At 28.4% G+C, this 17,839-nt stretch overlaps 1 protein-coding gene across 1 annotated transcript in view; it reads right to left on the bottom strand.

Moving 5' to 3' along the window:
• Positions 1-407: 407 nt before the first annotated feature.
• LOC142318425 (dehydrogenase/reductase SDR family member 11-like) overlaps positions 408-17,839 on the bottom strand; it is a 50,663-nt gene continuing 33,231 nt past the window's right edge. The window contains exons 4-6 of the mRNA XM_075355011.1: positions 17,183-17,312; positions 6,039-6,179; positions 408-647 (exon numbers count right to left, since the gene is read on the bottom strand). Of these exons, the coding sequence (XP_075211126.1) occupies positions 606-647; positions 6,039-6,179; positions 17,183-17,312 (313 nt within the window). The 3' untranslated portion in view covers positions 408-605. The remainder of the gene's footprint in view (positions 648-6,038; positions 6,180-17,182; positions 17,313-17,839) is intronic.

Here is a 17,839-nt window from a genome sequence, read left to right on the forward strand (position 1 = left end):
CATTGAAAATATCCATTTAATTATATATGAGAAGTAAAAAAGTTACTACAAAAAAAGGTCTGGTAAAAACGTAGTTGTGAATGCTTATGTTACAATATCTTAACAGTATAAATGAACTACTGAAGTCAAGAAAAAATAGCAGAATAAAGTAAACTCCAGGAAAGGCTTCAAGGAAGACTTTTTAAAAACAGATTATACAGAATTAATGGTGATGGAATCTGAAAAATGAAATAAAAGGAGAAATCAAAATTTTTGTTAAATTCTGAAAGTATAAGCTGATAGAAGATGACCGGTTCAAAGTATTATAGATTTATTAACTAAAATTGAGATATGATCCAATTTCATGATTTATAAAACTAAGTGGAATAAATATAAAATAGATTTATCAATAATGAGACATAGAACTATTAAAAAATAGAATATTTTTTATTAAGTTGCACACATAATTAATGAAATGCACACAAAACTTTAAGTCTAAATAACAGTATTTAATTTAACACTTAATAGGGTGTAAACTACAATGAAACAGCATTTATAATCAATCAATTGTTACGTAGAGTTCAGTTTTCATATATGTACAGTCGAGAGACCAGCTAATTTTCTTTTTACCAGCCTTCACCATTTGGCCGGATAGTTAATTCTGCAATCTAAAATAAAAAAAAATTAATTCACAAACAAATTTTAATTAATTGAATCATTTTTTTAATGCAGTAATTTTAAGTGATTGATTTAAAAGGTGCTGATTGTTGCAACATATTAATATTAACATTAAAATTTTATCAGATTTGATAGTGGAGTCGTAGATGATTTTTGAGCCTTTAAAGTACTGAAATTGAGTTACTTTAATACGTACTTATATTTCGTTCAGTAGTTAGGTTCTGTACTTAACCTTCCTTCAGTTATCATCAATTTTTCTATTTTATCATCATTTGTTAAATATATAAACAATAAAATGTTAACTGAAAAAATCAAAACATTCATTTTAATTATAGTAAAGCATGAGTAAAAGATTTATTTCTAGACCTGCATATTTATTTGTTATTTTTTTTATTACATTTACAGCAAAAATATTAATGTTTTGCCCTGGAAAAGGCTTAATTTTTTTAATTTATCATTACGCTTATTTTATGTTTTTACACAATAATTTAAATAGAAATGAAAATCTTTACTTATTGTGAAAGTTTATATATAGAAGTATAATTTCCTATATATAAACAGAAACTAACACAAATAAATGTATTTTAATTAACAATACAGGGGCTAAAAAGTAACCTACAGAAAACAAAATATTTAGTTCTAAAACTGCGACCACAAATATGTCAAAAACATCTAAATTTATTAGAACTATGACAATCTTAGTCACCCACAAAACAGCAACTGACAAATTTTTGTTAGTTTTTATGTTAAAACATTAACATATAATTCTTCATTAAATGTGTTAAAAATTTACTTTATTGTTCTCTCTAATTTTATTACCCTACAAATTAAGTAACTTAAGTTAACAATCAAGACATATTTCATTGTGAATATCACATTTAATTTTAAAAAATTTGGCTGCATCTTTGTTTATTACATTTATGTTATAAAAATCTAACTTTAGAAGATAAGTGTGAAACAAAAGGAGACAAAAGGGTCAATTTACTAACTATAATATAATAGTATAGAATAAAAAATTAAACAGTTTGTTAAGAATTAATCTAACTTAATTTTAGAGCTTCTGAAAGATTTAGCTTACAGTTATAAAAAAGCCAAAATACTAATTCATCTTTAATATGCAGATGATCAAGTTGATCTAAAGTAACCATTCAGTAAAAAAATATTGTATTAGTACAAGATCTAGGCACCAAATTATTAATATAATATTTTGTAACAAATAAAATCAGTTATTTAAGGTTATTTTTATATTTACTATTGTACAGAGTGAGCAACTAAACCAAACTAAACTGGTTCAAACTGCAGTTATTTGAGTGAAATCTTTAATTCTAGTATCTCCACTGCTACTACTAGCATTACTACTTGTCATGTATGTTACTACTGTTATCAGTTTTAAACTGTTCATGATTCAGTTCAGTATAGTTTCATTCCTTGCAGTAGTGTTCTTCTAAAATGGTTTACTAGATCAAGGAAAAAGTTGCTGTACTGGAAGCTTATGTGTGTTCTAGAATTAATATTAGCAGAAAAATTTACGAATTAGCAAATTCTTGCAGTATCCCTGCAAAGAATGGCATACACAATTTGGTTAAAAAATAGCTTACAATGATTTTGGTTTGAAAGGCAAAACAAAAAAGGCGACTTTCTTTAGCGACTCCAGGTTATATGCTGATAAAAAAATAATTCTATTTTAAAAAATCTGTATGTAAATTACTACAACAAAGTGTGTTAAATACACATTTTCTTTTTTTAAATGTCAAGTTTAGAAGCAAAATAAAATGTCTGATATCAAAAGTTTGAGCTCCATTTGAAATAGGTATTAAATAGATACCTATCAAATAGATACTTAGGTTCCTTTTGTGAAATAAAAATATATCTATACTGAAGAACACATGAAAACTTCAGTGAAGTTAAAGAAGTTTGTATCTCCTTGCTAGCTGAGATTCCTTTCAGTTAGATAATTATATTTGTAAAACTGATTACTATTGTAAACTGTAAGATAAAATTAATTTTTATGTATAAATTCTTCACAATATGTTCTTTTATGTCTTAGTGTTTAAAAACTGGTTCTACTTCATCTTGCATCATTTTTAAAAGTTAATTTTTTGCTCTTTATGCAACAACAGTAATACTGATTTCAATTAGATGTGCTAGAAAACTTAATAATAATTTAAAATTCTATTTTTCTTTTACTTAAAATTTACTAAAAGATATTTTATTTATTTCCCAATTTAAAAACAAAATTAGAAAAACAAAGAGCATAGAATACAATTTTTTAAAAACTTGTTTTAAATCAAAAAGCTCTTTCTTGATTAGTGATTAAATTTTTTCGCAATTTATTAATTTTACAAAAACATTTAATGAAAATAACTAATATACTTGAAACTTGAAAATAAATTTTTTTTTTTTTAATTCTGATCAAATAATCTGTTATGCTCATGCTGTCAAAAGTTGACAAAATTTAATTTTGTACCTATTTGGCCTAACAAGTTTTTTGTGGAAATAATATTTATATCTAATATTAATATTATGTCTGAGTAGGTGTTGGTATTACATGATCACTGCAAATCTCAACCAACCAATTGAAGTTAAATGTAATTTTTTTGGAAATGAACAGTTAAGTTTCAAAAATGTGACAAGAGTGAAAATATCAAAATGTGAACTTATTTAGAAAAAAATATATTGTAACAAATAATAAGCTAAATATATGTTCTACTATAGAACTAAAATTACCAATTGTTATGTGTACATCAAACAGTGTAAATAACATAACAGTGTAATAAAATAGACTTAAAAGAAAATGTGATGTAATGATAAATATTTTTTTTTTTTTTATTTATTACTAATCTATCCAAAAAAACCTGCGAACATTGTAAATACTCACACATACTGTAACATGATATTGTTTAGGTAGAATTATTAAATGATTTAATAATGATGAAAACATTTTTATTACCTGGAAAAGTTTTATCACATTTTAGTTTTCAAGTAATTATATACATAGAATTGAAAGAGGAAATATTAAATGATATTTAATACAAAATATATGATTTGATAAATGACTATTCAGTCCAGCCACATGCAATAGATAGAGATACCTTTATCAGAGGGACTGTAAGGTGATTAGTCTTGACACGCTCCCATCACACCTTTCTAAACCATTAGCTGTGAAATGAAATAGCTCAGTCAGAATCACCCATTCCTCTTTGTGAACATCATTAAACCATTAGCTTCAAGGATTACTTTCACTTGTTTTTAAAATGTTAGTACACCATACCCTATTTTCCTTTCAATCATAACATTTTTAATGTACTATTTAAAACTGGCCAGTACTCAATTTTTGAATTTCAACCATATCATGCAGTTTTGTTACACTATTTAACATTTAAACTGAATTTAAAGTCATAATGTTTTAATGGCATAGTAAATTACTAGTAATCAATCTAAGAGATGAGAATAAATGAAACAACACAGTACAACTAAGCTTATACCCAAATATAAAATATCATTAAATTCTCCTTTTACCCTAATATACTTGAAATATATCACTTGAGGTGAATATTTAATTACTATTATTGCTGATAAGCTGTTATACAGTCTGGCAAAGTACCATTTTAAATCCATTAAAGGTCATTTCTTATAACTGGATTTGAATAATTGTGTCATAGTGCACTCCACTTCAGATGTTAAATAAAGTTATTGACATAATAATATGAGGGATTGGATTGAGACTGCAAGGAAAACAGTGAATGGTATTTGGATTAAATTATCTTGTGTAATATTAAAAATAACCATTTTCAGCAATGGTTAGTAAATCATGAGAAAGAGAGGTTGTATTCAAACTGTCAATAGTAAGACAAAATAAAATCTTGTATTCATATTTTTTTTTTTTTTACTATTAATTTACCATATAAGCTTGAAGTTTTTACACAATGGTTGTGTTATTTTTTTATGCATGAAATTTTCATGCACTACAATACCCCATTACCCATTTTTCATGTTTCCAGTAGTGCAATATATGACAACTGTCCTCTTCTAACACTATTTGTCAGTCATTGATAGAAATATTTGTTTTATTTAGCAATATTATGAGCTATATTAATGTCTTTCTTGTTAAGCCTCTAACCTCACTGATCATATCCGGAATCACACTAAAATGACAGTTAATCTTACCTGTTTTACCAATTTCCTAGGACTTTACCTTCACAGGAAAATCAAGGGGAGAATAATCTCAACATAAATGCTTATATAGGACAAATGTAACAGTGCCCACAGCTAGTGTGTTATGGATAAATATGATTTTAATATTTTACAATGAACAAAATTTGATAATCCCGAGTAGGATTCATCTGAGATGTTTTTGGGTGGCTGTGACTACCACAAGGGTCGACAAAAATTTACCCCAGTAAAAACTGTTAAATAATTGCAATATAGTTTTTGTATATGAATCCTATTTTTACTGTCACCTTTCAATAATAATAATAATAATAATAACAATAATAATAATAATAATAATATATATATATATATATATTATTGTTAAAATTATTTATTATTAATTTTATTAATAATTATTATTTATTTTATATTATTATTTATTGTTAAAATTAACAGACATAACAAAAACATTTTAAAACTATAATGGTTACTAGTTTAAAATGATTGTTTTGTATTTTCTGGTGTCATTACCTCACAAACAAACAAATCTGGCTGATCATAAGTGATATGTGCTCTACACATATCACTAAATTAAAAATCACATTACTAAATACAATTATTCAGTAATTCTTTACAATGCTTGTACTATCCTTTTCTACATTTTTTGTTGTTTTAATATATTTTTTCTTTTTTTCTCAATCTAAATTGGTTTTTTAACCAGTCATTAATAATCTCTTTTACATATTTTAATCCTTACTTTCCTTGGCAGGTTTTACCACCTACACTTCCTCCTACAATCAGATTATCAACCATTGCAATTTATTATATGGATATAACCAATGATTTTTTTTAAAGATTTAGCCACAAACTTTTCTTTTTCCTAGAATTATTTAAATTCATCATTTCATTTATTATTAACCCATTCTAGGTTTAACATAAAAAAAAGTTAAATATGTTTAAAATCTAAAAAAATACAGTTGTACCTCACTCTGTTAACCTTTCATACAAAAAGACAACCATGTAACTGTTTATTGACTCCTTATAAATTAGTTAAAAAGTAATTACAATTTTAATGAAATTTGAACCTGTGCCTTGCAGAACACAGATTAACATTTTTAAACAACTGATAAGTAATTAACTACAAAATCTAAATAATGATAACTATTTTTATTTTCTGTCTATTGAAAAAAATCCACATAATGATGTTTACAGAGATAGACCTTTATTACCTGGACATCTGGTGTAGTAGATAACGCATAAATAACAGCGTCTGCTACTTCTGATGGACTAAGTTTTGGTTGTTCAGAAAATCCACATCCCCAGCCACCTACATCAAATATTTCAGTATCCACAACTCCTGGACTAAGATTCTGTAAAAAAGATATATATATATATTAAAAAGATTTTACAAAAAAATTTTAAATTGCTTTTATATACATATATATAGTTTTTTAAGAGAAGATTATATAACAAATAAATGATAAAAATTTATAAATTAATTTTGGCAATTAAATTATCAAACATATAAAATACAATATTATGAAGTTTATAATAATAACTATCAAGAAAAGAAATAACTATGTAATTACATAGCTAAAGCATTCATTTAATAATATTAACAATTTTTAAATCATTATGCACAGATTATGTTCATTTCTCAGAAATTGTCTATACAAACTCAGTTTTTAATAGTAGAATGACACAAAAATGTGGCATATTGCTTTAGCAGCTGTGAATGTGTAAAGTACTAGCAGTTACAACTCTATAACTCTAAACTATTTTATTGAGTGGAATAAAGTTTCAATGGTTTGAGAAAGTAACAGTGTTAAAATTTGTTCAGCATTTTAAAAAATTTCACACACTCTTTAAAGTATTTTTCTTTTATAGAGAGTTTTCTGGTTGAATCTTTTCCAATAAAACTAATCTGGTATTTTGATATTCTAACAAAACATGAATTTTTACATTATACAATTATAAAATTACGTATTCATATTAATATTTAATAATATATCTATTTATATATATATATATATATATATATACATACGAGGTGTGTGAGAAAAGTAATGAGACTGACTTCTTACTTACCAGTTTTATTTTTTTAATACAACAATATTATCCCCTTCAAAGTAGTTTCCTTGGGCCGCTATACACCGGCGGAGTCGTTCCCAATTCTGGTAGCAGCGTTGGAAGGCTTCAACTGGTAGGGCTTTTAAATGGTCGGTTACAGTCTATTGAATGTTCTCCAGAGTTCCAAAATGACGTTCTTTTAAGACACGTTTCAATTTCGGGAAAACGAAAAAGTCCCAAGGACTCAAATCAGGTTAATGGGGGGGGGGGGGGGATGAGGAACCGTAGGAATGCGTTTTGAGGTCAAAAATTCCCTGATGGAAATGGCCGTGTGACATGGGGCAGTGTCATGATGAAGCATCCACTTGTCTGCAATGTCTGGTCTCACACGAATCACTCTTTACCTGAGGCTTTCAAGGACACCTTTGTAAACACTTGGTTGACAATTTGTCCTGGAGGAACAAATTCTTTATGCACGATATCCATACTGTCAAAAAACCAAATCAGCATGGTTTGATCTTTGATTTGCTCACCTTCGACATTTTTTTTGGTCGAGGAGATGACGGAGTGTGCCACTCTTCGCTTTGCCACTTTATTTCAGGGTAGTACTCAAATATCCAGGATTCATCACCTGTGATCACACGATTGAAGAATTCTTGTTCATTGTCAATCCTCTCAAGAAGATCAACGCAAACGTTTCTTTGATTGTCCTTCTGTTCCGTTGTGAGGTTTTTCGGCACCAATTTCGCACAAACCTTTTCCATGTCCAAATCGTCTGTCAAAATTTGATGTACAGTGAAAGTGTTTAAATTTAACTGTTCACTCATCATCCTTATTGTTAAACGACGGTTTGATCTCACAATAACCCTCACATGCTCAACATTTTCGTCAGATTTTGAAGTTGAAGGTCTCCCTGGGCGAGGTTGATCTTCAATGTGTTTTCGTCCTTCCAAAAATGATTTATGCCAGCGGAAAACTTGTGCTCTTGATAAGCAATGTTCCCCCTAGGCCAGTTTCTACGTTTCAAAGGTTACACTAGCGGATTTACCAAGTTTAATACAAAACTTGACTGTACAACGTGGCTCTAAATTCCGATGCTCCATTTCCGTAACACACAACAAAAACACAATTTCACTGATGGTGCTGTCAAAAATAATGTGTTGGCTGACCGGAGTTGAAACTCGTTCTGAGCATGTGGAAGCGATGAACAAACCGGTCTATCACAGACCGGTAGACACAGCGTTGCCAGATCGCTCGCAGTGTTAACAATCTCATTACTTTTCTCACACACCTCGTATATATATATATATATATATAAATACACGTAGTTATATCAGCCCTGACAAGCTGGTAGAAGTAATAGCCTTTGTCTGAACACACTCATGCGCACACATGTACATACACACACACACACACACACACACACACACACACACACACACACACACACACACACACACACACAACCAGACTCGGCAGCAGCTGGAAAATTGATTGGAGAAAAAGCAACACATTAATATTTATTAGACACTGGTTTGGAGAATTCTTTCTATATTAGATTGATTCATCACTAGTTAGTGATTGAAAAAATAATATGATTATAATTGCAGCAATGTTAACATTCTTACATTTTGTATAAAGAACCTGTTGCAAAGCACTGGATAATGTTGTAGCATAAGGTGGCATATTTCATATATATCTATATAAATTTATATTATTTTACATTAATAGTAATACCAATATAAAAGGGCAGTTTGTAAAGTTCATGACCTGACAAAGGAAACACAAGATTATTCAGAATTTTTTTTTTTATTTCTCAATGTTTAATCTTTCTTAATCTTGCAATTCAATACACTTGGTCTAAGTTTTTAATCCCTCATTATAATGCAATTTGCCCAACTCAGAAAAAATAAGCGAGTGTCTCAACTTTGATCACAAGGCCATTGATAAGTTCATTTATCACTTCTACCAAAAGGTTTTGACCATTTCTTAAGTTTAGGAAGATAAAATAAAACTGGAAGCCAAATCAGATGAATTCAGAGCATGTAGAAGCTCTTTGAAGCGTATATCATGGAGTTTGGAGGTAATAACTCAAGATTTGTGTGCAGTTGCATTATCAAGGTGAAAGAGCACTTTTTTTTGTCGAATGTCGACATTTAGCCTTAACAGTTTCCTTCACTTGGTCCAGTAGAGACTGAAATACTACCTGGTGATGGTCCTGCCTTTTTTTTTGTAGTATTCTATGAGTACTATATCTTGAGAATCTCAAAAACCCATAGCTGTGATGGAATCATTATGCTTTCTTTGGTGCACACCCATTAATTAATCTGCTATTTGGTCACTGGCTAATAATGCTGAATTCATGTTTCATCTACTGTTATAAGCCATCAAAACTCACCAGAATCGCGCTTAAGTTATTCTAAACACAATTGAATATTGTTCAGTCAAATATGTTTTTGGTCGATTATTAACAGTTGTTGATAGGTAGTATCAAGCAAAAAGCTTTTTCATTCCCAAAAAATATATTTATGTACATTAATATGTAAAACAAATTGTTAGGGATGTAGGATGTAGAGGGTATACTGAAATTAAACTAGCACTAGATAGGGAGTCTTGGAGAGCTGCATCAAACCAGTCAAATGACTGAAGACAAAAAAAAAACATTAATAGTTTATTGACAAGTTTACCAAAAAGTGTTTTAAATGTTAAAAAATTCCGTTTTTTTATGAACTTCTGAGTTTTATTATTTTAATTAATCCTTAATGATTAATTAAAAAATAATAATAGAAAGGGCTTAGCTAAAAATACCATTTATTAGAAAAAACCTACAATTATGTCAAGAGTAAAAGTGACTGTTTCTGAACGGTTTTTTAAAACGGATTCCTCTCTTGTGGGATAAATAAAAATGAAGAACTGACTGTAGATAATGAGCTTGTTTACTTTTGCTGAAATTTAAAGATAATATATGAAAGTAGCTTATCATAAAATAAAATATAGGTATAATTCAATTGGGTTTATATACATTTTAATAAATCTAATTTTGTTAAACATTCATTTCTGGAATATTTTCTTATTTTAACAGTAAGGTGCTTTAGATTTTCATTAAGCATACATTGATGAACATACATTGATTTGTTTATATGCTTGCAGAAGTAGAATGTTTTCTGATAAATTTTGTTCATACATATATGCATATTTTATTTATTTATCTATTTTCTATGATAATGAAATTTTTAAAACAGGAAAACTGAAAATTTAAACGATAGAGGCATTAACATTATAATAACAAAGAAAAAAATGGTACAAATTAAAAGAAATTTTGAGAAAACTGGTGATAAGAGAAGTTCAAGAGAAAAGAAAACTTTGAAAGAATCAGAAAAATGAAGGTATCATGACAGGGTATCCAAGATGGACAAACTGAACTAGAGGAAATTTCAGGCTAAAAATTCTAAAGGAAGACAAATTAGAACAAAAAAAATCAGATAGCTGAGAATTTCTTTTAATAAAACGAAATGGAGAAAGTAAGGTGTAGAAATTATATTGATTTTTTTACATATCAGCTCACAACAAAAATAACAAATTTCATCAGATCAACTATGATCAAAAATGTTCAGGGTAATTACTTAAAAACTGTACAATTCTAAATTACTTGTAAACAGAGGTTAAAATGTACAAGTTTATTATACTAAAATTTTTCTATGTGCAAAACTAGTTTGAAATATCTGACCAAATATTCTCTCTTTTAAGTTACTTTACATTGTGTAAAATGTTGTAATCACATAATTTTGATTATTATTTTAATAATGAATGGTATAAGTATATAAACAGAAATACAACTCAAGGAAGTAATTGTCAGAAAATTGGGTTGATTCAAAGCCAAAATACTGGCTTTAAAAACTGAATATCAACTTAAAAAAAAAGATTAATTCTTATTAAAGAAAGATCTGTTAAATTAATTACAATACATCCATCCATTTAACCATTTCAGGACATATATGCTTAAACTGTTCAAGCTGGATACATTAATTATTTGTCAAGGGCTGCATATAGGAAAAAATCAATAAAAATCTGACAGTAATTGAAATTAAATCATGTCTCCCAACCAGTTTTAACTTCCCTTTCTCTCCCTTCCTACTAAAAATATTGAATTATTAATTAATATCTTTACCCAGCCAAAATATACCAGTAATTAATCTCAAAAAAAAAGAATTAAAAAAATTTACTGAGAAGGTAATAAAATAATTTTCTGAAAAATAGTTTTCATATTTTACTACAAAAATTTAATGGTTTTATTCTGTTGTGTTTTTATTTATAAAATAGATTTTAAATGAAAAAGAAAGAAAAAACTACATTTTTACAGTAGATGTGATTTACGTAAGAATTTTTAATGTACAAAAATATACACAAATATTAATGTTAATTATTTTAAAAAATATTCAACTAGCTTCATTAAAACAAGGTATAGTTGTTTCAGATCAATTTATAACTTAACAAATAGCATTGAAAAAGTTTTTAAATGATATAAATAACATCTATATCAATATTAAAGATAAAATTAAAAAAAAAAAAAAATTGATTTTCAGACAATGAAATTTTAGTATAACATACATGTAGATCCTGTGAAGTAACATATAAATAACATATTGTTATTATAGTGTAATTTTCAAAATTATCTCATTCCACTACTTTTAGATGGTTGCTACTAATGGGTATGGGTGTGTGTGTCTGTCTAGGCAAATATAATTACTGCTACCAGCTTGCCAGGCCTGTCATAGCTATAGATGGAGTGCTATGCAAGTGTAAATGTACTGGTACTGTTGATGTGAGTGATCAGGAGTGATGTTGTCACTCCTGGGGATGTAATGGATCTAATTGGATCCATGATGAATGGCGTCCATGATGAATTGGATTCATCTGATTCTAACTGGATTTAAATGGGGATGTAATGGATCTAATCAGGTGATTAATTGAAACTCTACTACCAAAGAATACAAGGATCCACAATTTAGCATTCAAATCTGTACAAAAGCAACTACTTTATAAGGAATCGTATCTTAGAAAACTTGACATCAATAATCAGCTGATTTTAGGATGGCAAATTTAACTACTAATATACTTAAAATAACAAAATATCTACAAAGTTAAAATGTAGTTTTTTTTTGTCTTCAGTAATTTGACTGGTTTGATGCAGCTCTCCAAAATTCCCTATCTAGTGAGAGTTGTTTAATTTCAGTATACCTCGTACATCTTGCATCCCTAACAATTTGTTTTACATATTCCAAATGTTGCCTGCCTGGACAATTTTTCCTATCTACCTGTCTTTTCAATATCAAAGCCATTCCAGGGTGCCATAAGATGTGGCCTATAAGTATGTCTCTTCTTTTAGCTACATTTTTCCAAATGTTTCTTTCTTCATGAATTTGCCTTCATTCAATTTGAATGAATTTGTCACTTTATCCAACCATCTAACTTTTAACATTTTCCTATAGTACAACATTTCAAAGCTTCTAATCTTTTCTTCTCGGGTACTCCAATCGTCCAAGTTTCACTTTCATATAAAGCTATGCTCCAAACATATTCTTCCAAAAATTTTTTCCTGATGTTTAAATTCATTTTTGATGTAAGCAAATTGTATTTCAGACTGAAAGCATCTTTAGTAATTCTACTTCCTAAATAAGAAAATTCTTCTACCTCCATCTTTTCTCTTCCTATTTTTATATTTAGTGGTCCATCTACATTATTTATACTATATTTCATCACTTTTGTTTTGTTCTTGTTTATTTTCATACAGTAGTTCTTATGTAGGATCCATGCTATTCATTGTTTCTTCTAAATCTTTTTTACTCTCAGCAAGAATTACTATATCATCAGCAAATCATAGCATCTTTATCTTTTCACCTTGCACAGTTATTCCAGATTTAAATTGTTCTTTAACAACATTAACTGCTAGTTCTATGTAAAGATTAAAACGTAATGGGGATAGGGAAACATCCTTGTCAGACACCCTTTTTTTATTACAGCTTCTTTCTTATGTTCTTCGATTATTACTGTTGTAGTTTGGTTGCTGTAAATGTTAGCAATTGTTCTTCTATCTCTGTATTTGAACCCTAATTTTTTTTAAATGCTGAACATTTTATTCCAGTCTACGTTATCGAATCCCTTTTCTATGTCTATAAATGCCATGTCTGTTGGTTTGCTTTTCTTTAATCTTCCTTCTACTATTAATCTGAGGTCTAAAATTGCTTCCCTTGTTCCTACACTTTTCCTGAAACCAAATTGGTCTTCTCCTAACACTTCTTCTACTCTCCTCTCAATTCTTCTGTACAGAATTCTAGTTAAGATTTTTGAAGCATGAGTATTTAAGCTAATTGTTCTGTATTCTTCACATTAATGTACTCCTGCTATTTTAGGTATCATGACAATAACACTCTTTCTGAAATCTGACGGAACTTCCCCTTTTTCGTAAATATTACACACCAGTTTGTACCTATTGCTTCCTCAGCTGCACTGTGCAGTAATTCTGCAGGTATCCCATCTATCCCAGGAGTCTTTTTGCCATTAAAATCTTTTAATGCTCTATTAAATTCAGATCTCAGTATTTTTTCCATCTGTATATTCTTCTATTATGATTTTTAAACTGGGTATTAGCAATTACTAAATTATACTTAATAATAAAATGGTCCCCTCTTTCATTCCTTTTGCCCAGCCCATATTCACCCACAATATTTTTTTCCTTGCCTTTTCCAATCCTTGCATTCCAATCTCCAAATATTTTTAAATTTTTATCTCCTTTTATGTATTTAATTGCTTTGTCAATTTCTTCATATACACACTCTACCTCACCATTATGGACACTTGTAGGCATGTAGACAATTGTTTTCGGCTTAGGTTTTGATTTTATCCTTATTACAATGATTCTATTTTTAAGCTTTTTGAAATACTTTACTCCCTTCCCTATCTTCTTGTATGAAACCTACTCTGTTTTTTCTTTTTCCTGTTTAGCCTCCAGGAATTACCGTTCAGGTATTACTTCAGAGGATGAATGAGGATGATATGTATGAGTGTAAATGAAGTTTAGTCTTGTACAGTCTCAGTTCAACCATTCTTAAGATGTGTGGTTAATTGAAACCAACCACTAAAGAATACAGTATCCATGATCTAGTATTCAAATCCATATAAAAGTAACTGGCTTTAGTAGGACTTGAACAGTGGAATTCTCGACTACCAAATCAGCTGATTTGGGAAGACACATTCACCACTAGACCAACCCAGTGGGTTATGAAACCTACCCCTGCCTGTCCTTTATTTAAAACTGAGTTAATTATTCTAAAATCATCTGATTTATACATCTACATTTAACTTATCCATTTCTCTCTTTAAATTTTTTAACCTACCAACCTCTTTTAGACTTCTAAAATTTCCTGCTTCGATTCATAGAATGCTATTTTTTAATTTTCCCACCTAGAAACGGTAGTCCCCAACTGGAACGGTGGGGACTACCAAATGGTACTAAACAGGGGACTAGTTTACCTTTAGAATATTTTTCCAAGGAAGGCGCCTCCATCTTTGATATAACTATAGTTTCTTGAACAGCTTTGAAAATCTTTTAGAGCTACATTTTCTTAGGAAAAAAAACAGCCATAGTTTTCAATTGTTTTAAGCTGTGCAGTACTCAGAAGATTGAGTAATGTTGATATGGTCATTTAAGTCCTCCTGACCTATACCCTTAACAACTACTGAAGGAGCTGCTACCCTCTTTCAGAAATCATTCCTTAGTCTGACTCTCAACAGATACCGACGTGATATGGTTGTACCTTTGGTCCAGCTACTCTGTAATACTGAGCACTCAAGCCCCCTTGCCATCGGCAAGGTCTCATGATTCATAGATGGAGAAAATGTAGTTGTTAATGGTTAAATTTATATAAGTGCTTTACATAATAATCTTTTAACAGTTTTAAACAAATACTGAAAGAAATTTTTTAATTCCCATGATTGTAATTTTAAATAAATTACTTGTTTAACCTCTTCACTTTCAAATCATGTTTTATGATAAACAACTAAAACTACTTCATTCATCAACAGTATATAGCATTAAAACAATGAAATTCAGAAAAAAAAATAAATGAATAATATAAAAAAAGAAGTAAACATAAATTTGTATAAATAAAATCTCAATCATATTATTTCTTCAATGTATTTTTTTTTCACTTCTGCTAATAAAAATTATTTGACATAATTTAAAAATCATTATTTCTTATAATTCTTGGAGAATAATTGTAGTAAATTAGTGTAAATGAGTAATAAAAAAGGTTTCCTTGACATATTAGGTTGGATTATACTACAGATTTTATTTTTGCCTTAACATCACATGCAGGTTATTTACAAATTCTTGGAAAAAAATACCAAAAGAAAAATTTTTATTTAGTTTTCACTAGGTAAATGAATATTGGTTACTAAGATAAAAAGAAGTTTGATATATTTTTGTCCATGTATCATGTTCCATATTGTAAATTAATTGAAACTAAAATTTTTAAAAGACAAACATAACTAAGTTTAAAAATTTTTTTTTTTTAAAACTACATCATTACCTTTTAACTCATTCCTGTGATATTTTTCAATGACTGACTGTTGTTCTCACTCCGGTAAAGTTTGTTGTTATAAATAATAAAAAGAGATTTTAAAAATTATAATCTTTGCTTTGATAAAAAAATAATTTATGATAATTATATATACAAATAAATTCACAGAGATTCGAATAGGTTGGAATAATATTTATTGTAACATGAATAAAAGTAAGATGAATAAAAGAAATCAGAAAAGGGATAGATACAAATTTGAAGAGAAATAGGATTAATAAGTAAAATTTGACACACACACACACACACACACACACACACACACACACACACACACACACACACACACACACACACACACACACACACACACACACACACACATACATACATACACATACACACACACACACACACACACACACACACACACACACACACACACACACACACACACACACACACATTCCTACATGAAATGGATAAAAATAAAAACAAATTTAAAGAGAAAAAAGTCATATTAACATATATAAACAAAGACTTAGAGAAAGTAAGTAGCTTAACTTTAAAATTCTGTATATAACGTAGCCTTCATAGCCTTCAGAACAACAAACAAAACAAAATAATTTACTGCACAATCACAAAAAACTCAATGCTCTGAAATAAATAAACTAAATTTTACCAACTGCATAATGTTCAACATTGGTCAAATGGATGCAGTTTTAAACAAAGATACAATGAACAGCCAAAAGTACTCTGTAGCAGTATAGATTCAACATTTACTCATCATATCATAAAGTCAAAGCAAAGATCCACAAACATTAACAACTTTGTTATTATACAAATATATGAAAAGCCATTATATCAAATACAACAAAAAGAAGCACTTCTTAACACACTTCAACATTATGGAGCACACCAACACAAAACAATAATAAACTACTAAACGAACAGACATAATTCAAATCTAATATACTTTTTCGACCACATGCTAAATATGTATCTCCCTAATATACATATCTTTCAGCAATAACAGCTGATTCGCCAAGATGAAAGAAAATGTTCTAATGTATGATTTAAAAAAAAAATTATTATAAATTGTAGTTCAGTTTGTTGTTACAAAAGTTCATATTTTTAAATTAATATCATCACCAATGGTTAGGTCAAAAATATATTTTGACATAAATAATTTAGTTATAACTTAATTAAAATTTTGACTAAATATGATCTATGGATCAAAAGGAAACCTTCAATAGAGAAGGTTTTAGATAAACAGTCATAAAACAAAAAATATTTTATTTAATTACCCAGTTGTTAAAATAATATACTCTTGACTCTATGTTTTTGCAAAGAACATCAGTTCACTCAGTCCTTTAATTATTTTTAATACCTATCTTGTAAATGCTAGTATAGTATGATTGATTTTGTTTACAGTCTGCATAATGGAACGTGAAACAAAAATATAATAACAAAGATTGTATTTATTCTATTATTATTAAAAATTATCGGTCACCAAATTTAAATTTTCCATATTTTAGAGTTCTATTGTTAAGAAAAGGTTGAATAATTTTTAATTATTATGTATCCATTAAAAATAAAAATGATTAATTAGGTATCTATTTTTTTTTTTTTTTTTTTTTTTTTTTTTTTTTTATTAAACTCGTTATAAAAATAATGTAATATGTATAATATATAGACAAATAGAATAATAAAAATTTAGTATATACCGTAATTTTTATTTTTGACTTCATATTTGCTAATTCTAATTGTAGACCTTCTGTTATAATTTTAGCTGCAAATTTTGTTGAAGTATATACATAATTTCCCATTCTTTGTGGAAGTCTATGTCCAGCAACACTTTAACAAAATGTAATAAAAACAAAAGTTAGTTTAGAACAATAACATATAAATAAACTGGTAATAATAGTATACTAGAGTGTGTTATTTAAATAAATTTGATTAAGGTAGGCTCAACTTCATCCAATGGATACCTCATTCACACACTAATTTAGCTTTTTGTATAATCCCTGGATAAAAAAAAATCTCCAGAAAGTCCTCAAAGGCATACTCGCAAATCTATTAAGCCCAATAAAAAGTGACATTCTTCTCTGCTAGCTGCTAGTTGTAAATATCAACATAGAAACAAGGCAGTATCTGGCACTATATTACCTATTTAGGAAAGAAGAAATGTAGGTTTATGAAGAGTAGATAAAAAAGACAATCAACCCACAAAGGGATTGCCTCTTATCAGTGTATTTAATTTTGATATGGGTAAAACAGGCTAATAGATGAGCTAACACTCATCTCCACCATGAGTCAGACAAAAAGTAACACTAATTTTATTGTATTTCTCTTATGGATATAACAAGATTATGTAAAATGTA

Source organism: Lycorma delicatula, chromosome 1 (assembly GCF_047948215.1).
Source record: "Lycorma delicatula isolate Av1 chromosome 1, ASM4794821v1, whole genome shotgun sequence".
Taxonomy (NCBI): Eukaryota; Metazoa; Arthropoda; class Insecta; order Hemiptera; family Fulgoridae; genus Lycorma; species Lycorma delicatula.